Below are 22716 nucleotides of genomic sequence, written 5' to 3'. Positions count from 1 at the left end.
TTAATCAATCATTTAAAGTTTTTTTTTTTTTGTATATGGTGCAAGGCAGGGTCCAACTTCTTTCATATTTTTTTTTTTCCAGCACCATTTGTTTAAAAGATCATTCTTTCCCTATTAAATGGTCTTGGCACCCTTGTTGAAAAATCAATTTACTATAAACATGAAGTTTATTTCTGGACTTTAGATTCTATTCCATTGATCTGTATGTCATCTATCCTTAAGGCAATTACATACTACATTGATTGGTGTAGTTATGATGTAAGCTTTAAAATTGGGAGGTGTCTTTCAACTTTGTTCTTTTTATTTCAAGATTTATTTTTGGCTATTCTGGGTCCCTTGAATTTCCATATGAATTTTAGGATGGGTTTTTCCATCTCTGCAAAAAAAAAAAAAAGTTCTAGGGATTTTGACAGGCATTGAATTGAACCTGTATATCAATTTGGTGAGTACCACTATATTAACAATATCAAATCTGATCCATGAAAAGGGGATGTCTGTTCATTTATTTAAATGTTCTTTTATTTCTTTCAACAATGTTTTGTAGTTTTCAGAGTATAAGAACTACATTTCTTTGATTAGATTTATTTTAAGTATTTCATCCATTCTGATGTTACTTTAAATGGAACTGTTTTCTTAATTTGACTATAAGTGTATTAATCAATTAAGTGTATAAAATATAATTTATTTTTGTACACTGATCTTGTATACAGCCTTACTAATTTATTAGTTCAATAGTTTTGTAGTGGATCTGTAGAATCCTATATACAAGATTATTGCAAGTACAGATACTTTTACTTCTTCCTTTCCAATATGAATGCTTTTTATTTAATCTTTTTTTCTAATTCTGTGGCTAGAACCCCCAGTACAATGCTGTATAGCAGTGGTGAGAACACACATCCTTGTCTTCTTTCTGATCTTAGTCAGAAAACTGATTTTTTTTTCCTTTTAACCATTCAGTGTAAAGTTCTGGCTTTTTTTTGTAGATGCCTTTTAGTTCCCTTCTATTTCTAGCCAGTTGAATGCATAAGGATTGTTAAATCTTGTCAAATGCTTTTTCTGCATCTATTGAGATGATCACATGGGTTTTGTCCTTTATTCAGTCAATATGATGTATTACATTAATTGATTTTCAGAGAGTAAACTCACTGTACATTTTGGAGATGAATCCCACTTGGTAATGAATAATCCTTCTTATATACTAATGAATTTGGTTTCCTAGTACATTTGTCCCTTGGTATCTGTAGGGGATTGTTTCCAATACCTCCCTAGGATACTAAATCTTTGCGAGCTCAAGGCCCACAGTCAGTCCTGAGGAACCCATGGATAGGAAAAGTCAAGTTCTGTGAGTTCCACATCCCATAAATACCATATATTTTTATCTGAGGTTGGTGGAATCTGCGGATTCAGAACCTGTGAATATGGAGGGCCAAATCCATTTTGTTGAGAATCTTTGCTCTTATATTCCTAAGGGATACTGGTCTGTGGGTTTCTTTCATTGTGATGTTTGCCTGGCTTTGGAATCAGGCAAAAACTGTTTTTTTGTTTGTTTGTTTGTTTGAGATGGAGTCTTGCTCTGTTGCCCAGGCTGGAGTGCAATGGCAAGTCTCGGCTCACTGCACCTCTGTCTCCTGGGTTCAAGCAATTCTCCCTGCCTCAGCCTCCCGAGTAACTGGGATTACAGATGCCTGCCACACTTCGCTAATTTTTGTATTTTTAGTAGAGACGGGGTTTCACCATGTTGCCCAGGCTGGTCTTGAACTCCTGATCTCAGGTGATCCACCCACCTCGGTCTCCCAAAGTGCTGAGATTACAGATGTGAGCCACTGCGCCTGGTCAAACTAGTCTTATAGTTTGGAAGTGTTCTCTCCTAATTTTTGGAAGAGGAGATGAAGAATTAATATTAATTATTCTTTAAGTATTTGGTAGAATTTATCAGTGAAACTGTTTGGGTCTGTGCTTTTCTTTGTTGGTAGTTTTAAAATTACCAGTTTACTCTCTTTACTTCTTATAGGTCTATTCAGATTGCCTATTTCTTCTTGAGTCAGTTTCAGTAGTTTTTGCCTTCCTAGCAATTTGTCCATTTCATTTAAGTTATCTAATTTGATGATATACAGTTGTTATATGTAAGTATTCCCTTGTAATTCTTTTATTTCTTAAGGTAATGTATCCATTCTCTTTCATGATTTTAGTAATCTAGCTCTTTTGTCTTTTTTCTTGTTCAGCATAGCTAGTTTGTCAATTTTGCTGATTTTGTCTAAGAACCAATTTTTTGTCTCATTGATTTTCTCTACTATTTTTCCATCCTCTGTTTCCTTAATTTCTGCTCTATTCCTTATTATTTCCTCCATTCTGCTTGCTTTGCAGAAGCTTGTTTGGTCTTCTCAGCTTGTCTCTCCTGGTATGGAACCTCTGTCCTACCTCAGAGCTAGGGCCAGGGCAATGAGGGTTCTAGTATTCTCAAGCTTCCGCACATGGCATAAAGCCTCTGTCCTGTAAGTGGGGGCTGACTGAAGTAAGGGAGCCCTCAACTTATCAGCTGCATTCATTAGGAATTTAACCTCTCCAACTTGGATTAGGAGAAGATGAGAAATCCTCACAGCCTGTCCCTTCTAGTGAGATATGATAACCAGTCATTGGGAGCTGTGGGGAGGAATCCTATCTTCTTGGCCACACCCACGTGAGTGAAACCTCTGTCAAAGCCATAGTTCACTGCCACAGACTCTTCTTGCTGTTCTTACCAAGTTTTAGTGGATTTTCTTGAATAAATGTTTCTTCATTTGGTGTATGCCCTTAGGACAATTTCCAGACACTTTAAATGTTTCAAATATTTAATAGTTTTTATGTATAAAGTGTTTTCATTTGTTTTGCTTGTTTTCTTGGGAGTCGGTCTGCAAAGCTCTTGCGTTGTTATCCTGAATGTAAAACAAATGTGCTATCTTCTTCCTACAATTATTATCAGCTCAACTGCTCTATCTTAGCCTGTAGAGTTTTAGAAATGATAAATCAGTGTCAAGAATCTAACAGCATACCAAACTGGTATAATCATAGACAGAGGAATTATTTTAAGTTTAAAGACCAATCTTTTTACTATATAGTTGAATACACCTAAAACAAAAACTTCAAAGAAACTGTAAGCTCCACTCAGGACTAGCATTATTTCTAGTAATATTACTGTCTTATTTTCAAACACATTGATATATACATATTATATGTTTGGAAAAAGCTAATAAGTAATTGTATTAATGTGTTTAGACCAAAATATTTGGCATAAGACAAAAAAGATATAAGTATAAAAATTAAAGAATGAACTCATAAATTTGAATGGAAAGTATCAGTATAATCTCACAATTTATTTTTCTCTTTCTAAAATATATGTACTTTCCAGATTTGTCCACTGGAAAGGTCTAGATGCAATGAAAACCCTAACACTCAGATTGTGGTCTCTAAATACAAGATGGGGCAGGAAATACGCATTGTGGACACTGAACTCTGTTAAAGCAAGCTGTCAAATACTAATGGGGATGGGTCAAAAGGACTCAGAACCACCTGAAGGGGCTTCCACTGGCCAAAGATAGGACACTTTGAATACTAACAAGTATGTGAATGCCAAAAATGTAAGCAAATATAGAAAAATCTATGCATTCATACTATACTAAAGAAGTAACAAACCTAAATATCTCAGTCATCTTTGGAAGTTTCTGGGATGTTGTGATCCACATCCGAATTCCCTTTTAGGAATGAACAATTGCCTCTGCTGAAGACAGCTGCTTTGCCCAACATCATGCCCCATTCTAGGAGCAGCCCACAATCAGTGGCCATCCAACATGCAGGTAGAAAGGTCTGTTCCCCTCACTCCAACTGGAAAGCAGCTCTGAAGCACCATATTAGTTTTGAGAACTGTCATAATAAGATAGCAACAAAATTCAGCTTCTCCTCTGCACAATCCTGCTTCCTTCATTTGTCTTTGATTACAAGATCACTCTGTAATAAAATGCCATCTAGTCAATTTCCAGTACCGCCCATTCTCTAAGTTTAAATCACAAAGATAACTTTAATATTTTCAAAAAATCTCATGGGCACATCCAGACTATGCAATTTTAATCATCACGGGTTAATCTATGAGAAAGGGAATACAACATATGATTGCAAACACTCTTTAGTGCCAGATATGCTTAACACCAACCTCTGTGTGACCACAGTAACACCGAGTGATAATAAACTAATATTACAATTAATAACCAAACAATTGTCTAAGCAGCACTTTTTAAAACATGTATCATCCTAAAAGCTTCGGTAAGGTTGACAGTAGCACCTTTGGCTTGGGAAAGTTTCAGAAACTGTTTAAGTTTGGGATTCGGCCACATTACCAACACACACACACGCAAAATTTTTCTGGAATACGGGGGAGTGAATCAAGTTATACCAACGACTCCATTTGAATCAGCACTTACAGGATTATCACAAACCTGGATAATAAAAATAAACTTTCTTCACTTCTCACCCAAACATGAATTCCTGCAAACTTGAGGTGAACTGGGAAATGACTTTTGGAAAGCTAACACGCTTTTATGGAGATGCAGAATGTTATTTTACCACACAATTAAACCAAACCGGGGTATGGACTGAAAGTTCATTAGTAGTGGTAAAATAATTTAGCGAATCGAGGTCAGTATTAAAAAAAAAAAAATCTGCAAAGATGTTTTCAGTATTTCACTATTGTTTTACATGCCTGCATAGGTATGTGGTGTGCTTGTGAGTACACGGGGCCTCACATAAAATGTATTTCTTTCTTTGCATCGGGGTGAAAGGTGTTTGAAAATGTCTCAGGTTCTGCTACCCAAAGCTTGCAGCACAGGCGGCGGCGGGGAGGTCTCTGGTCCCTAGCGGGGGCCCCTCCCCTGCCTCGCGGTACTTACAAAGGAGTCGCTTACGACCAGCACCACGTTGGGCACTTTGGCTGCTCCCCGCCTCTGCTCCCCTGCTCCGGGGGCCTGTACCGCTAGCGCCGAGACTGCGACCAGCGACACCCACAGCAGTAGCATCGCTGGTAGCGGTTTTGAGAGCCTGTCGCCGGGCCAGCCGCCTCCCTCTGGCGTTCTCTCCCTGGCAGAGCAGGGTAGGGACAGCGAACAACTCCCAGAGCTTGCAGTTTGGTTTCTTGATAGTAACGTCGGGCTTCACCCGCAGAACTACAACTCCCATCAGGCTGAGAGCGCGCACATGCGCAACAGAGAAATCCCCGCTTTTACCCACATTAAGGCTTTTTAATCAAATACCGAGCAAATCAGAACCCAACCATTTCCAGTCACGTGAATGATTCCTGGGAAAGGCGCATGCGCTCTCATTGCAGACTCGGCATTTGTAGAAGAGGATCCTCTGTCCCAGGTGGGTTCGGATCTCTGTCGCTTTTGCACAAGGGATCATAAAGGCGATTGAAATGGTACTTAGCGAAAGAAAGGATCGGGGCTGGGGCTCTTCGTTTTGGGCCGCGCAAGCGTGACTGAGTGTTCGGCGAGAGCGTGAACTGGGCGGCGATGAGGTGGCGGCGCGGCTGTCACTTAAGTTCAATAGGGCGGTTCCTTGTGGGGCCTCTGGGTGGACCGCCTCAGGTGCGCCGTGAATACCTTAGAGCCCCTCGAATACCTTCCCAGGGAAATCTCTAGTCTGTCTCATCTTATAGCTTCTCTTACCCTGTGCAGTCAGGATTTACTGTGCTCTCATGGGACGAGGAGCGGGGCCTAGTAAGAAGTTTCAGGCTGTAGGCGGGGGAAAGCATAGCTGTTCCTTGCCTTCAGAGAGCAAAGGAGACAAGGGAAACTGGAGGGGGAAATGGGCTCTGCGACGTATTCAGTTAGTTGGCGTAGGTTCAGAATATCATTGTTTTGCTGCAGAATAAAAACCGGTCTCTTTTGACTGTTGAATTCCTTTGGAGAGTTCTGGAAGAAGAAGATTTCTGTCCCAAAGCCAAATTCCAATTTCAGTATCTAGTTTCGAGTATATAATTTGCACATCACACTAGTAGTTTTAATATTCTGACAGTAAAAAGAGGAGTTGTACTACTTACTTAACATAATTCAACTGAATGCTAGTATCTGGCAGGTTTTTTTTTTTTTTTTGCATAAGATAATTGTAATAAGGAACAGATTTATTTAATACTCACATGACACTTAGGTGCTGAGCGTTACACTAAGCATTTACTGAGCATCTACTGCATGCCAGGTACTTTTATATGGAATATTTTCCATGATCCTCACTTTCACCATATTGCAGATAGGAAAACAGGCTTAGAGAGGTTAAATGACTGACCTGAGATTACACAGGGAGCCAGTCAGAGCACGACTGAAAATTGAAGAGTCTGTGCCGTAACTCACTAAATGCTCTGTCTGCAGTTAATTACAAAATTTCTTGACAGTCTACTGAGTTTATCTGTTAGTGTAGCAGAATTGTTACTGAAGCAGCGTGATAAAGATCTGCGGGTCACGCAAAAATGTAAACAGTGTTGGGCGCGGTGGCTCACGCCTGTAATCCCAGCACTTTGGAAGGCCGAGACGGACGGATCACCTAAGGTCAGGAGTTTGAGACCAGCCTGGCCAACATGGTGAAACCCCGTCTTTACAAAAAATACACAAAATACCGGGCGTGGTGGCGGGCGCCTGTAATCCCAGCTACTCGGGAGGCTGAGGCAGGAGAATCGCTTGAACCCACAAGGCGGAGGTTGCAGTGAGCCGAGATCACACCAATGCACTCCAGCCTGGGCAACAAGAGCAAAACTCTGTCTCAAAAAAAAAAAAAAAAAAAAAAAAAAAAAGAACCTAAACAATAGTCTCGGTTTACACGAGGTTAGACTTCAGGGAAGCAAAACCTAGCATACATGAAATAATAATACAGTGTGGAAGGTGATACAAGTGGACTCCCTCATAAACACAAATTTGTTTTGAGTTAATTTGGAATGTAGGATGTATTTTCTACCATGGTGACAATATTGACTGACATTTGAATTCATAAAAGTTATATTTAACTTTGTGTCTGATTCCATAAACTGTACTTACTCTCTACAGCCTTGTTTCCACAGGATATGTACTCTGATGACAGAATTACAAGAATACATCTTTTTCTTCTTTCTCCCCTTGGCAGTGTCAATAGGAGCGGGTGCTGCAGTGATTTGGAGCAAGACAGATATTTTAGAGCCTTAGAGACATTGTGCTGGAAGAATCTAAGAGGCTTCTAGTCCTACTTCCCATCTGACATTCAGTTTATCCTAAATCATTCCTGCTGAGTGGATTGTTCAGCCTGTGCTTTTTCATCTCCAGCGATGGGAAGCACTTCCACTGAACGCCTCATTCCACATTTAAATAGGTCTCATTAAAAGTTCCTATTTTAAGTTGAAGTTAATCTTCCTCTATTTTTAACCATTCATTAGTTCATTTTTCTTCACTTTTACATGGATAATCTCTCTCTTTCAACAGTCCTTCCCCTCACTCCCTCTCCACCATTTATTTTTTTCCTAGTCCCCAGTTTCTTCAGCTAGTTCTCATAATTTCAGGTTCCCTCATTGTTTTGCTTACTCTTTTGTGAACATATAACATTTTTGCTAATCAGTAACTATGCTATCAGAAAAGGTACTCAGGAGAATGTAACCATTTGCCTCACTGCCTACTTCCCTCCCACCGTTTTTCACTCCTGTATGCTCTCCCCTAGAATACTGAGTTCCCAAAGCCCTCTTTGGAAAGTGCGGGTCACAGATGCTTCTGTGGGCTTGTTTTTCCCCAGGAGCGTCCTCAAAGTGTGACTCGATAAACCTCTACTGATTGAGACACTTCCCTCAGTCACTCAGTTTTTTGTTAACACTGGTAAGCTTTGGAAGCTGGAAGATCATTAGCTCTTTATTGAATATGTATTATTCAGTAAGTGTTGGGTATCTAAGAAGCTCTGAAAATATAAGACCTACATCTAAGAATTTATTGAATTGGGAGACAGGTTATGTCTATATAAGATAATAAAAATAATATTTGTTAAGTTGCAGTTGAGTAGCTCAGTTAATAAGTGGTTTGGAGGAGGAAGTGATCCCTGTTGTAGGCTGTACTCTAGTATTCATGTAGTGTAGTAACTAATTTGAAGAGGATACTCATGTTTGATGATAGCTGTCTTTTGAGGAATACAGATGCTTCTTGACTTATGATGGGGTTACACCACGATAAACCCATTTTAACTTGAAAATATTGTAAGTCAAAATGCATTTAATATCCTGATAAGCACATCCTAAAGTCAAAAAATTGTAAGTTCAGCCATTTGTAAGTCAGGGGTCATTTGTATAGGTAAGAAGTTTACTTCTTGAGAGAGCAAGGAAGAAGGAGGTTGCAGAGAGGGTTGGGGATTTTGAATGTGTAGAGAAAATTTGTAACTGAGTTATCACACTAGTTGTTTTAGGAATGGCAAGTAGTGAAGTTGATTGAGCGAATAACAGTAGATAGGACATTATTAGTATAGATTATGTCCAAGTACTCCATCTATGTTTATGTCAGGTAAGTGATGCAATTCTTACTTTACCAGTGAGGAAATGGGCTTTGAGTAATGAAGTCAGGTACCCAAGGCTTAATGGCTTTGATCCTAGATCTATTTGATTTCCTAAGCTCACTCTCAACCAGGGTAAGCCTTGGTGGGTGGATATGACAGAGTAACGGGGCTGACAGGATCTAGGGTATTTTGTAAGAACAGAGCTGAAGTGACTCAGTGATAAGTTAAAACTAGATTGGATGAGGAGGGCAGCCAAGTGTTACCAGGGCTAAAGAAGCCAGTGAAATAGTCAGGTTGGTACTTTTTTTTCTTTTTTAACTATTATCTTACTTTCCTAAACATTGTTTGGATTACTATACTTTCTTTTCTTACCAGTAAGACTTTTTACTGTTGAACTTATACTTCTATTTAGGTAGATTACTAATGAGTGTTTTGGTTAGGGAAACTTTTTATTCCTTGTTCATCCCTACCTGCCTCACCTAAACATTGTTTACTTCCTAGTTCTGAAGTAGCATGTTTTTTTCACTTTATTCAACTTTTCAAAACCACCTCCATTCTCTCCAGGGACCATTCTAGATTATTTTTTGTTTGACAGAAGCCACTTCAGGGATGCTATCAAAATATTCTTAGAACTTGTAGATGTGTAGTTAGTTGTGTTACTATTTTTAATGACTATTTAAATGCATTATTAACATTAAAAATTTTTCTCTGTTTTCATTAGATTACGAACTAATATAATTGTATTATATTATACTCCTTGTGTTCCTTAGAACAAAGTTCTATTCTAATATAATTAGGCTGCAAATTGGGTGTAAATAAGTACCCTTAGTTGTCTGTAGATGTCCTTGATTCAACGCAAAAATGGCACAGAAATAGTAGATACTCTTTTTTGGCTCCATTTTTTATATTGACATCAGTGTATTTTGGGTTTCTGAAATGATTTTTCAAAATCCTTCTGATCTCTTATAGAAGTTTCCTTTTATCATCTGAGACCCTAGGAATATAGTTTAGACCAATTTAGAAATTTGGAGATTAAGATTAGTGTCTCTCTGGGAAAGAATACAAATACTAAAAATCGTACATAATTATTTCTCATGTTTTAAATTATGAATTATGAAAATTGAATCTGATGCTTTAAAAAGTTTAGAAGGTTTTGGGTTGTGGGTGTCATCCTTTTTATATGACTGTCTCATACTTGTTTTTATTTAATTTAGATGGAAAATGGGTAAGGAACAATCTGAAATTCAATTCGGGAAGAATATAGAGGTAGTAATAATAGGTGAAAGGTAAGTGTCTAGAATGCTAAATAATAAATTGGAATCTATTTTTACTTCATGATTGTTTTTACTCATTCCTTTCAGAAGAAAGATTTAATGGCATAGGTTTTTGTTTTTTTTTTAATGTCAGACTATGGGTCATCACAAAATACCTTTTGTTATTAGATTTAAAGGTATCATTTTTTTCCTTTCTGTAATTAGCTTCCATTATCATTATCATTACTATTTATTGTTATTGTTGTTTTAGCTTTGTGGAATCTTTATATGAGCATATTGGAATATTATTTAAGGTTTCATAGCCTCAACTCGGGACAGTAGGACATATCAGTTCACTTACCTATATATGTTGTCTTTGAGGAATATCATTGCCTTTATGGCATGACTGTCACTTTCTAACTCTTTTTAAGTGCCATTGTTGCCACTTTTTATGCTTGATTTATGTCGGATAAAAATATTTTGGGTTGGCCTGGCGCGGTGGCTCACGCCTGTAATCCCAGCACTTTGTGAGGCCGAGGCAGGCGGATCACAAGGTCAGGAGATCGAGACCACGGTAAAACCTCGTCTCTACTAAAAATACAAAAAATTAGCTGGGCGCAGTGGCGGGCGCCTGTAGTCCCAGCTACTCTGGAGGCTGAGGCAGGAGAATGGCGTAAACCCGGGAGGCGGAGCTTGCAGTGAGCCAGATCGCGCCACTGCACTCCAGCCTGGGGGACGGAGCGAGACTCCCATCTCAAAAATATATATATATATTTTGGGTTGGTAATAGAAAAAATTGAGTGAAAACGTACAAAATGAATACTCTTGTTTAAAAAAAGTCAGTTGAGATTGAGAAGAAAAGTGGGAGGAGAGGTATAAGAGGGAAGAATTAATAGGGAGTTGTGTTGTGGAAGAATGTTAAAGACATCTCCCTCTCTTGCAAGAGAGCTAGGTGTTTCTTTGAAATGTTAGAAATCCTTAGAATCAAGGGAAATATCCAAAATAGAGGAGCATGGGGTTACAGGGAATCATTTCGGGTAGTAGGTTTTTACCCTTGGAAGGAAAATGAGTTTAAGTGGTACCTAGTGGGTGGTTGGATCTCAATAAGGGTTTGTTTAGAAAGTTGGTGAATGGACCTTTCCCTTCCACCCCACCTCTCCCAAAAAAAGAAGGAAGTAGCTTTTAGAGTTGAAAAGGGGCAGATTATTTTGTCTTTTTAGAAATTAACCTTCTGAAACTTACGTACATACATATATGTGTGTATGCATGAGTGAGAGAGGACCTCAGTGCTAGCGTATTATGTTAAATGTTGCATCAAATGAAGAAGGAATTGGAAGAGAAGAATAGAGGATTCCATTGTAGCATGAAGAATTGTAATTACATATGGAGACACACAGATACTGAAGGATATTTAATATTAGAATTGATTACCAAGAGAAAAATGGTATTTGTTTCTATATAGTGGTCTTTAGAAACAACCTACTTAAAAATTCCTAATGGCTTCCTGTTTGCTGCTGTATTTTAGTTCATACTTGTCTTTGACTTTCAGAATCTGTAATCTGAGGCTCTGTTTGACCTATCCAACCTAATTTTCTTCTCTTCTTTAATAAGTCCCTTCTGATCCATTCAGCATGGCTTTCTCACTGTTTCCTATACTTATCACAACTCATTCTCACTTCTTTCACTTTGCTAATGCATTTGCCTCTGAGTAGAGCAATTTTCCTTCTTCCCTCCATTCTTAAGTCTTGTCTTCTTCTATTAATAATAGCTGTTAATAACATCACGCCACACACCTTTCCTCCTCTAAATTCCTATTGCACTTCCACTCATTACCCTTAGTTTAGCATTTGATTACTGAATGACTTATATGTCTTAAGTCTTTCTCTTGATTTAGATTATATTCTTTATATATTTTTTATATCATGCATAGCAAATAGCTTGGGGCTGCATGTAGTTTAGTAGTGGTTGGTTCTACCTTGTTTGTATACGTGCCCTCTTGAATGTTGGGTGATAGAAGAGATGGTGAACTTCCTCCTTATGTAATGGTTGTGGTCTTCTGTTTGTTTTTAATTTGAGACTGTTTTTGTTCCTTTTCAACTTGGACATCTTTTGATTTTTTTACTTGAGTACCTCTTTTTGTCTCTTTTTATTGGTCTAGATCAGTTGTCATCATCCTTGATGTTATTTTCTTCTTTTTAGTCTGCAGGGGTTTTTTTAACCAAAGGAAACTGGTTTGAGAAAATTGTGAAATCAGCATTGAAATTTGTTACCTACTCCAATCAAGATTTGCAAACTACAAAAAAAGTTCTGAAGGTTTCACCTGTAAATATATACCAAGATAATTTCAGATAAGGTAGTAGTTTCTAAATCAAGAACATATGAAATATGGTGCTTTAAATTATATAATTATTATAACTCGGCAAAAAAGTTACTTATCTGCCTATTTAGGAAATCTGGTTCTAGCTGTAGATAAATTGATTTTATGGTATCTTAATTTTTCTATTATTTTGAATCCTAACATTTTTTTAAGTCAAAAAGATTAAAAAATATATATCTAACTTCTCAAACTTCTTTGGTCTCATACTTCTGTGTTAGCTTCTTCTTTGGATATAAAGGACTGTCAGTTTACCATGTCAGTGATTCATCTTTTTGGTACATTTTACTCCCTTGAGCATCTGAAACCTATAAATACTTAATATTTACCCCAGCTTTGTTTTACCTTTCTATGAGATTAGAGGAACTGACAGAAAATACAAATGTTTCTTTTTTTCAACATTGAATTATGATTGAATTAGACTTGTTTACAGGTAAGCCAGAATAAATTGTGAAATCTTAAAATATGCTAATTTATTTAAAATTAATATATCTTAAGATTAAATGAAGAAATTATCTACTAATTAAAATATCTTCTTATGACTGAAATTAGTGTACAACCCTTTTGCATTATCCATTGCTTCCATTCAAGTTTAAACATTGTTTTTCTTTAGAGAAAGTATGGGTAATAATCCTACAGTAATCCTTATTGTGAAGAAAGTTAATATCCTGATTTATGTTTCACAGAAACTAGCATTAAAACAATGCTTTCTTAAACTTTCGTATCACAGTCACTGAAATTATTTGTGTTGGTGTTTGATCTGTGACTTGGGCTTATTCTACTGGATCTTACTTTGTATAGAGTGGGAGAGTTGGATTGAGATTGGTATGTATTTTGAGTTCTGATCAACAAGATCATTTGTATTTTAGCCAAAATATATGGAGAATGGATATAAATAAAATATAACTCAATTTCAACACTTATTAATTGATCATCTGTAATTTGTAAGATACTAGGTTCTATGGATGCGGCAGTGAAAAAAAAAAATTCTTGCCTGCATAGAACTTACATTCTTGTGGGGGTTGGGACCCAGAAAATAAATAGGATAAATAAGTAGAATATATGGTATATTAAATGTGACAAATGCTTTCAAGAAAAATAAAGCAATGAAAGGGGTTCAGGAAATACTGGGTTGTTGAGAGTAGGGGGATGGCAAGATTAAAATGTTAAAATAGCATGTAGAGGGAGGGTTTCATTGAGGAAATGACATTTGAGTACAAATCTGAAGAGGTTAAGGAATAAACTGTGTATATGCTAGAGGGAAGACTGTTCCAGATAGAAGGAGTCTTTTCTCTTTCCAGGTTCCCTTTCCAGATGACTAAGTTTGTTGGAACCTTTACTGGTGGGTAGGTATTACTGTAAATTCACTCAGGCTTTCTGCCTTGACAGAATGTCCAGCAAGGAAGTGAAGACTGCTCTAAAAAGTGCTAGAGATGCAATCAGAAACAAAGAATACAAAGAAGCTTTGAAACACTGTAAGGTAACCAGTATTCTTTTCTTCCACAATAAAAGTATGTTGCCCATTTATAAACATTGTTGATTTGTAATATGTGAATTATTTACTGTCCAAACAACAAAAGGGGTAAGGCCATTTAGTAGAACCATTAGAATGGTTAGACATTTAGCTTCCCATTAGCAGGATAAACTACCTCTGCCAAACTTAAGTTTCTCTGTATTGGTAACTTACCAAAACCAAGTTCTGAAAACCTGAATATCCCATAAATGTCTTTTGATGGTTGTATCGTGGAATGCTACTGTATCTTAAAGTTTTCATTTTTTAATGGCATGTTAGTGTTCTTTTTCTATTTGGTTTATGGATGAGAGAATCAAGATTATAAAGCTTATTTTTATGTTGATGGAAATGTTTCCATTCAGAGGGAGAAATTGGACTCAGGGGAGAGACAGAGGGTAGTGGTAGGAGTGAAGTCATCAGTAGGTGAGAGACACTCTGGGATCCAGAGCTTGAGGGAGCCCTTTAATCCTTCTTCCATCTTAGCAGGAGAGAAGATAGCTGCCCATCATACAGTGTTGGGCTTGTAGATTTGGTGATGGGAAAAGCTTTCTTCTCGAATGGCTTCTATTTTCTTGGCGAAGTATAAGATGAGACTGGGAGAAGACTTGGTTAGGAGATTTGAGATAAAAGAAGGTATGAAATAGCTTCTTTCTTTTTTTTTTCTTGGTGGGAAAACAAACATGCTAGTAAGGACTGGAAAGATTAGCAGGCCCTAGTGATTGCCCATTTGAAGTTTCCAGCTATTAAAGTGAAATTAATGAACTCCGCTGTAGTTTTCTCTCTTCGTATTCAGCTTCCCAGGTTTGGAGATGGGCATGATGGGGTTCAAGTGTGGATGGAGAGAAAGATGAGAGGAAAGACATGCAAAGAAGTTGAGGTTGTGATGACAAGGGATTGATGACAGTGGTGAGTCCTGGAGTCTAAGCTGGGTAAGGAGGAATGAGAAATGAGAAGTGGGCTGATAGGCAATGGAAAAAGGGGTTAGGATAGAAAAAATTAGAGAAATCAAAGGTTAAAGATTTGTTACCATGGGTCCACTACAGTAATTGACCTGGGACGGTAGGAGAGGAGCAGATGAGTACCGTGCTGGAAATTCAGATTTTGGATGGGTGAGTAGCGTGGAGGTCACGTAACTGAGAGGCCAGAGTGTTCAATGGGACGTCAACATGAAGGTTAGAATGAATACAGGCACTGAGGTGGAAAAGAAGGATACAGAATTTTCACTGAAGGAAAGGGGAGTTAGGAAGTTGGTAGACTGTAGCAACACGAAGGCTGTTTTTAGTAGTATAGTTGGATGGCCTGAGCTTCAAAGGCAGTGGGGTTGCTGAAGGAGGAAGGAGCAGAAGAGGACTGTAGGTGACAGTGCGAGCGAGGAGAAGCCGCTTCTCATCTCCTAGGCCTGTGGCATGTGAGCTGTAAAAGAAGTCAACTGCAATCTGTAGGATCTGTAGGGGAATTAGCCATGTTTTCATTGAGGCAGAACTTGGTGTGGTTAAAAGAAAGGTTAAAAATATGGAGGGAACTTGGCTGATCCAGATTGGGAGTTTCAGAGGGCACAATGAAGAATTTAGGAGAGTGGTAGGGAGGGAATTTGGCCAGACTGGGGGGTATACATGGCAATATGAGGATGAGTCTAAGGAGTAAACAGATAAAGGATACCCTTGTGAGGTTTAAGTTTCTGGTGGTGACTGATGGAGCCTAGCAGGGATGCAAGGCCATGATACTATTCATCTTGATTTAGAAGAAGGTAGGCCGTGTGTTCCAAGTGGGGACAGGTTGTGGATGGAGTACAAGAAGGGAAGAAAGGGCTGTTTCCTTCAGCACTAGGTTTATCTAATGGATGCATGTTTCAGTTATTATATACAGCACCACCATAGTTGTCTTCTTTCTGTAGGCTTTCTGCAAAATTCAGATACGAATTACACCAAATAGTTAATAATTTATACTAGAGAGACCCAATTAGAAAATGCAGATGGATAGCTGATCAGTTCTAAATGCCTGATTACTAATGTGCAGTAACCCAGAATATTGGTTGAGACTGAATGCATTTTTGAGTAAAGGAATGTTGCATTTCCTGTGGGTTTGTCTGATCATCACCTTGTCTGCCTTTGGCTCTTTATCACATGATATGAGTATCTCTTCAGGGAAGCCTTCTCCAGTTTGTGCAGAGTTCCGTACTTTTTTCTCTGTGTTCTTTCAGAATCTCATACCTGCTTTCACCACATTGGTGATAAATCTTTTTTTTTTTTTTTTTTTTTTGAGACGGAGTCTCACTCTGTGGCCGAGGCTGGATGGAGTGCAGTGGCGCGATCTCGGCTCACTGCAAGCTCCGCCTCCCGGGTTCACGCCTCAGCCTCCCGACTAGCTGGGACTGCAGGCGCCCAACACCACACCTGGCAAATTTTTTATATTTTTAGTGGAGACTGGGTGTCACCGTGTTAGCCAGGATGGTTTCCATCTCCTGACCTGGTGATCCGCCCACCTCGGCCTCCTGAAGTGCTGGGATTACAGGCGTGAGCCACTGCGCCCAGCCGATAATTATTTTCTTAAACATCCATTTCAGATTCTGAAAAGAATCTGGTCATGAGGCAGATAGTCGGTATTTAACTAACTGCTGGTTGACTATTGCATTTTGTTCAGCAGTTAAGTGCCAGCCATTGTAGCTGGTGTTGGGAACATAAGCATTAATAAGGCGCCAGTGTTTAGAGCTTAACTTTGGTAGTTGCATCATTGTTGTGGTTTGTTAGGAGGCAGCATTATTATGTTGAAGTCAAAATAAATAGAGACACGAATATTTAAATTGAATTTTATTTTGGGAAGCAAGAATTGCAATTTCGGGCATATGCACACAGGCTAAGTGGTCTTTTGTATGTCTGAAGAACAAAGAGAAGGTTGGCCATTTTATTGGAAAGAAAAATGTTGTGTATTATTTTGAAAGAAAGCTCACTGGTACTAGAGAAGCTTTTGGGAGCTGGCAGGCTCTGATTGGTGAGTGAGGATGGTAGGTAAAACTAGACTTAGAGTCATGGCAGCTACTGGGGAAAACTAATCTTAGGGTTACAGCAGGCCCTCTCCGCAGCTGGGCTTTTGGAAAATTTAAATCTTGGAGCAGGTGCTATGAGGCCTGAGTGCCTTTTTCCCTGGTGTTCCCTTTACCCTGACTTAGTCAGGTGACAAGAATGACCCAATTTGTGTAATCAGTGTGTTCACAGATAGAATGGAACTTGTACTGCATATTAGGGACAGATTATTAGAAGTGTTATGTGGATGCACTCAAGTCAAATAATATGACTGGCTTAACTCATGGAAATATTCTTATTTTCTCTAGAATAATGTAAAACCTTAAGAATTTAATTTCATTTTAGCTACTGGTTTTGTTTTTCTTTCCCTAGAATATACTTGCTAACTGCTTCAAGCTATTTTATTTTACCTTAGCAAGTAGTTGTTATTTCTGAAAGCAATTATCTCTACATATGATTTTTATTCCAGGTGGCATGTGTTGCAATGAATGTAAACATTCATTGCCACTATTTATTTTGAACATATTTGGTATAGTCACATCGGGGTGAATCTACTTTCCTAGTCTATAACCTCGAGAAAAATCCATGTGTCTAATATGGGGAAACTATCATGGTGAAGGAAATGAAGTGAAATGAGATGGAGTATGATTAAGTGAAATGAGATGGAGAACAGTTTTGTGAGTTTGACCAGTAGCAGTATGGAGACAGGCAGGATGACTGAGTAGTTACTGTTCTTTTTATACCCAGTATTGTCAAAGAGCATGGGGAGGCATTTGGTGGAGGTGTCAGTATGACTTGGGCAGCTTTAAAAAAAACCATCTGTTATTTCAAAGCCATTATGGTCACTCATACAGTCCAGCTCCTTCCCCTGAGGAAACTGAAACCAGATAGGTTAAATGGCATTCTGAAGTTTGCCCTGTTAGTGGTAGATACGGATTTCCTGACTCATAAGTAGACTTTCTGTTATTGTTAGTTCATTTGCTTCCAAAATTTACTGACTTGCTCTTTTATTTTTTTTTTGAAATCAGACAGTGTTAAAACAAGAGAAAAATAACTATAATGCCTGGGTTTTTATTGGTGTTGCTGCAGCTGAACTAGAACAACCTGATCAGGCCCAGAGTGCCTATAAGAAAGCTGCTGAATTAGAGCCAGACCAATTATTAGCTTGGCAGGTATGTAGAAAAAAATTTTTTTTCTGTATTATGGGAATGAAATTTTTTTTTTTTTTTACATTTTTCAAAATACAGGTTTCAACACTAAACTAAGCATTTAAACCTACATTTGCCCCATGTAAGAAAAAATTTAAATTTATTGGTTTTCTAAACCTAAAAGTTAGTTTAGAAAAAAAGTGGTGCGAAGGATGTTGTTTAACACTATTTAACATCCTACCTAATAGATTATTTCAAATGTGAGCACTCAAATATAAATCTCTACTTTAGTTATATGTGCATATAAAAGACTTGGCCATAATATCATTCTTTATGCTTACCTGAGGAAAAAGAAATGTTTTTTTAATGTTTCCGAAAAATAAAATAATATAAAAATGTTTAATGTTTCTATCTTTGAATGCAAGTTAAATTCTTTTTTCTTACTTAGTGGCCTTAATGTTTTTACTTAGATTCTCCAACTTTTTCCCATTTAATAACTTTGTTTGGTATCTCAATCACACCTTTGAAACTGATGAATTTAATGTTGTAGGCCCTGGAGAGTATGAACCTGTTTGTCTTAGGTTCATGTGAATAAGAACTTGAGGGTATCTGGTAACACACTTAGAGAAATTGATGCTTTTATAATGGACTGAGTGGTTTAGGATATCTGATCCTTCTTTAAAGCAAAAATGACAATTTTCACAGACTACTTGATTTTTTTTGTTTGTTTGGTTATATCATATAAAAGTATTGTCACATAGATCTTAAAATTAAATCTTCTCACCTCCCTCACCCTCTCCACCAATGGTAATGCTATTACGTAGCATGGTTATGCTAGTTAGCTTGATTATGGTTGTCATTTCACAGTGAATACATATATCAAAATATCAAGTTGTATACCTTAAAAATAAACAATTTTTATATGTCAATGATATTGCAATAAAACACTTTAAAACACATGCTGAAATTAAAAAAAAAAATAGTGTCTTATAGTAATCTTAGATGGGAAGATTGTAAAATAGCCATTAAAAGTATTTATTATTGTGAAGCACTTCAAATCAATTTTCAAAAGAAAAGGGAATGGTATCCCTCTTTATTCCTGTCACCCATACTCAACAATATCCACTTTACCTGTGCCCTCAGACCCCCAGTTATTATATTTAGAGGCAAATCCCAGACAGATCATTTCATTTGTAAATTATAATCTTTTTCATAAATAATCTTTATAGATTATCATATTATTTGGCAAAATAAATGAATGTGAGAACAGCAAATGTTTTAGGAAAAAGAATAATCATGAGTACTTCTTCTTTTAGGGGTTAGCAAACTTGTATGAGAAATATAATCACATAAATGCTAAGGATGACTTACCTGGTGTTTACCAAAAGCTCCTGGATCTTTATGAAAGGTAAGAAATGTATGAGGAAAGGCCAGTTTCTTTCAAAGCTTGAATTTTAATAAACTGATTAAAATTCATATAGAAGTATTCCAACATTTACTGGGAATTGGGAGGCTTTTTTCTTTCAAACATTTGTCACAGAATCTTTTGTGATTGAAGTAGAATCAAAACACTACTAGTAAGAGGACTGACTAATTTTGGAACTTTGATATTATTTTCGGTCAATATAATAGAAGATAATACTTCTTAGACCTTTTCTTTTTTATGAGGAGCTCATTTTAGAAAATTGTACTGTAGTATGAAAGAAGATATGTTCTAATTTAAAATAGTACCTGAAATTATTATTGGAATACTTAAATTTTAGTGTTTTAAGTCCTTGGTTATTTTTATCAATCAGATTCAAAAATCCTTTTGTGTGTGTGTGTTTTGTTTTGTTCTAAGTGTTGACAAACAGAAGTGGTGTGATGTCTGCAAGAAACTTGTGGATCTATATTACCAAGAAAAGAAACACCTAGAGGTTGGTGAATGATTTTCTGACTTCTTTTAATAATAGATGGGCTGGGCGCAGTGACTCACACCTGTAGTCCCAGCACTTTGGGAGGCTGAGGCAGGCAGATCACCTGAGGTCGGGAGTTCGAGACCAGTCAGACCAACATGGAGAAACCCTGTCTCTACTAAAAATACAAAATTAGCTGGGCATGGTGGTGCATGCCTGTAATCCCAGCTACTCAGGAGGCTGAGGCAGGAGAATTGCTTCAACCCAGGAGGTGGAGGTTATGGTAAGCCGAGATTGTGTCATTGCACTCCAGCCTGGGCAACAGGAGCGAAACTCCATCTCAAAAAAATAAAATAAAGTAAAATAAAATAAAAATAGATGGGATTCTATGCTTTTGCGATTTTTATATATTAATTGATAAAAATGTTTTTATTTGCAGATTTTACATGTTTATTGACATTTTTACATTTTGGACAAAATACTTTAAAATCTCCTTCTTTAATAGGTGGCTCGAACATGGCACAAGTTGATAAAAACACGGCAGGAAGAAGGTGCAGACAACCAAGAGCTTCATCAACTATGGAGAAAATTGACTCAGTTCCTGGCTGAAAGTACGGAGGACCAGAATAATGAAACTCAGCAAATGGTATTGACTCATTTATTCCTCAAGTTTGTTCATGAAAATTGATCATTTAATTGAATTTAGAAAATAGAAACATAATTGATCATTGTCATTTTAATTTCCATTTCCCTAGTAATGTTGAGCATCTTTTCATGTGTTTATTTGCACCTGTGTATTTTCTTTGGTGAAGTGTGTGTTCACATCATTGCTCGTTTTTTATTGAGTTTATTTCTTTTTATGGAGTTTTTTTTTATGTTTAATTTTCATAGGGTTTTGGGGCACAGGTGGTATTTGGTCATGAGTAAGTTCTTTAGTAGTGATTTGTGAGATTTTGGTGCACCTGTCACCCGAGTAGTGTACACTGAACCCAATTTATAGTCTTTTATTCCTCACCCTCACCCAAATTCCCAAAGTCTATTGTATTATTCTTATGCCTTTGTGTCTTCATAACTTACAGTGAGAACATACAATGTTCTATTCATATGTTCACTTATGAGTGAGAACATATGATGTTTGGTTTTTCATTCCTGAGTTACTTCACTTAGAATAATATTCTCTAGTTCCATCCAGGTTGCTGCGAATGCCATTAATTCATTCCTTTTTATAGCTGAGTAGTATTTCATTGTGTGTGTGTGTGTGTGTGTCTGTGTGTGTATATATATATATCACAATTTCTTTATCCACTCGTTGATTGATGGGCATTTGGGCTAGTTCTGTATTTTTGTAGTTGTGACTTGTGCTGCTATCAACATGCATGTGCAAGTATCTTTTTTGTATAATGACTTCTTTTCCTCCAGGTAGATACCTAGTAGAGGGATTGCTGGATCAAATAGTAGTTCTACTTTTAGTTCTTTTTTTTTTTTTTTTTTTTTTGAGGCAGAGTGTCACTGTCACCCAGGCTGGAGTGCAGTGGTACAATCTTGGCTCACTGCGACCTCTGCCTTCTAGGTTCAAACAATTCTCCTGCCTCAGGCTCACAAGTAGCTGGGATTACAGGCATGTGCCACGATGCCTGACTAATTTTTGTGTTTTTAGTAGAGATGGGGTTTCACCATGTTGGCCAGGCTGATCTCGAACTCCTGACCTCAAGTGACCTGCCCACTTCAGCCTCCCAAAATGTTGGGATTACAGGCATGAGCCACCGAACCTAGCCTACTTTTAGTTCTTTAAGGAGTCTCCACACTGTTTTCTGTAATGGTTGTACTAGTTTACACTCCCACCAGCAATGTAGAAGTGTTTCCTTTTTACCTCATCCACACCAACATCTATTTTTTTATTTTTTTGATTATGGCCATTCTTGCAGGAGTAAGGTGGTATCGCATTGTGGTTTTGATTTACATTTCCCTGATCGTTAGTGATGTTGAACATTTTTTCATATGTTTGTCAACCATTTGTGTATCTTCTTTTGAGAATTTTCTATTCATATCCTTAGCCAACTTTTTGATGGGATTGTTGTTTTTTTCTTGCTAATTTGTTTAAGTTCCTTATAGATTCTGGATATTAGTACATGAATTACCTTGGAAATAGTACATTCAATGATGATTCAATGGATGCTCAAAAAAAAAAAAAAGGATTATATGTTAGACTAGGTATTTTGTAAATGTATAATTTTAAATTCATAGAGGCTCTTCTAGATAAAGTCAGAATTATTGGCCTGTAGTCTCATGCGGAGTCTGGATGGAGTGGAATTGGTACTCATGGTATCAGAATTTCATTCCCTTGTGTTCATAAGAATCTGCAATACATCAGTAACTTAATCACTATAAAAAATAAACTGAAAATTGACTTTCACAAAACTGCTTATGGTGTCTAAAAAGTGGTACCTTTAAAGGTGTGTTTCTTTACACTTCTGAACTAAGAGTACTGAATTACTTTGAGGTTTAACAATTCCACTGTTTAGAGTATTTATATTTAATATTTAGAGTATTTATGCCTAGAAAAAAAGTCTTTATGGTGCAGATTTTAAAGTAATTGAAAAGAATTTTTTGAAAGACTAAAAAAAATTTGGTTTTGAGCCACATTTGGAAAATATATCTATCATTCTCCTTTTTTTATTTGTAATTTTAAAAGTCAACTTAATTTCTTATTATAGTAAATAACTACTTAATGTACACTTGTTATATTGAGTGGAATTTTTAAATAAACAAATATAGGCCCTATATAGGATAGGAAGTTCATTTATTTGTATATGTGTTCATTTGTTCACTCATTAATTTGTTTATTCAGAAAATATTTATTGACTACCTATTATGTGTCAGGCAGTGTCCTAAGAGCTGGGGATAAAAATATGAGAATAAGATTTCTTTTTTGTGTGTGATAACATGATTTATCTGTGCATATATTCAGTTGTGGAAAGAATTGAGCAGTGACAAAATTA

At 37.0% G+C, this 22716-nt stretch overlaps 2 protein-coding genes across 4 annotated transcripts in view; one reads left to right on the top strand and one right to left on the bottom strand.

The window, feature by feature from the left end:
- Positions 1-5247, bottom strand: part of ARSK (arylsulfatase family member K) — a 49182-nt gene extending 43935 nt beyond the window's left edge. The window contains exon 1 of the mRNA XM_003899930.4: positions 4917-5247. Within this exon, the coding sequence (XP_003899979.1) occupies positions 4917-5042 (126 nt within the window). The 5' untranslated portion in view covers positions 5043-5247. The remainder of the gene's footprint in view (positions 1-4916) is intronic.
- Positions 5248-5275: 28 nt separating this feature from the next.
- Positions 5276-22716, top strand: part of TTC37 (tetratricopeptide repeat domain 37) — a 91356-nt gene continuing 73915 nt past the window's right edge. The window contains exons 1-8 of one of the 3 annotated variants that reach the window (XM_021939559.2): positions 5276-5385; positions 9729-9800; positions 11967-12120; positions 13531-13621; positions 17703-17846; positions 19139-19230; positions 19663-19738; positions 20223-20363. In XM_021939559.2, the coding sequence (XP_021795251.1) occupies positions 13532-13621; positions 17703-17846; positions 19139-19230; positions 19663-19738; positions 20223-20363 (543 nt within the window). In that variant the 5' untranslated portion in view covers positions 5276-5385; positions 9729-9800; positions 11967-12120; position 13531. Of the gene's footprint in view, positions 5386-6783; positions 9801-11966; positions 12121-13530; positions 13622-17702; positions 17847-19138; positions 19231-19662; positions 19739-20222; positions 20364-22716 lie in introns of those variants that run through there. The other 2 variants (XM_021939557.2, XM_021939558.2) reach the window with 2 other exon arrangements.

This window comes from Papio anubis, chromosome 5, assembly GCF_008728515.1.
Source record: "Papio anubis isolate 15944 chromosome 5, Panubis1.0, whole genome shotgun sequence".
NCBI lineage: Eukaryota > Metazoa > Chordata > Mammalia > Primates > Cercopithecidae > Papio > Papio anubis.
This window is presented reverse-complemented; position numbering and strand designations above follow the sequence as displayed.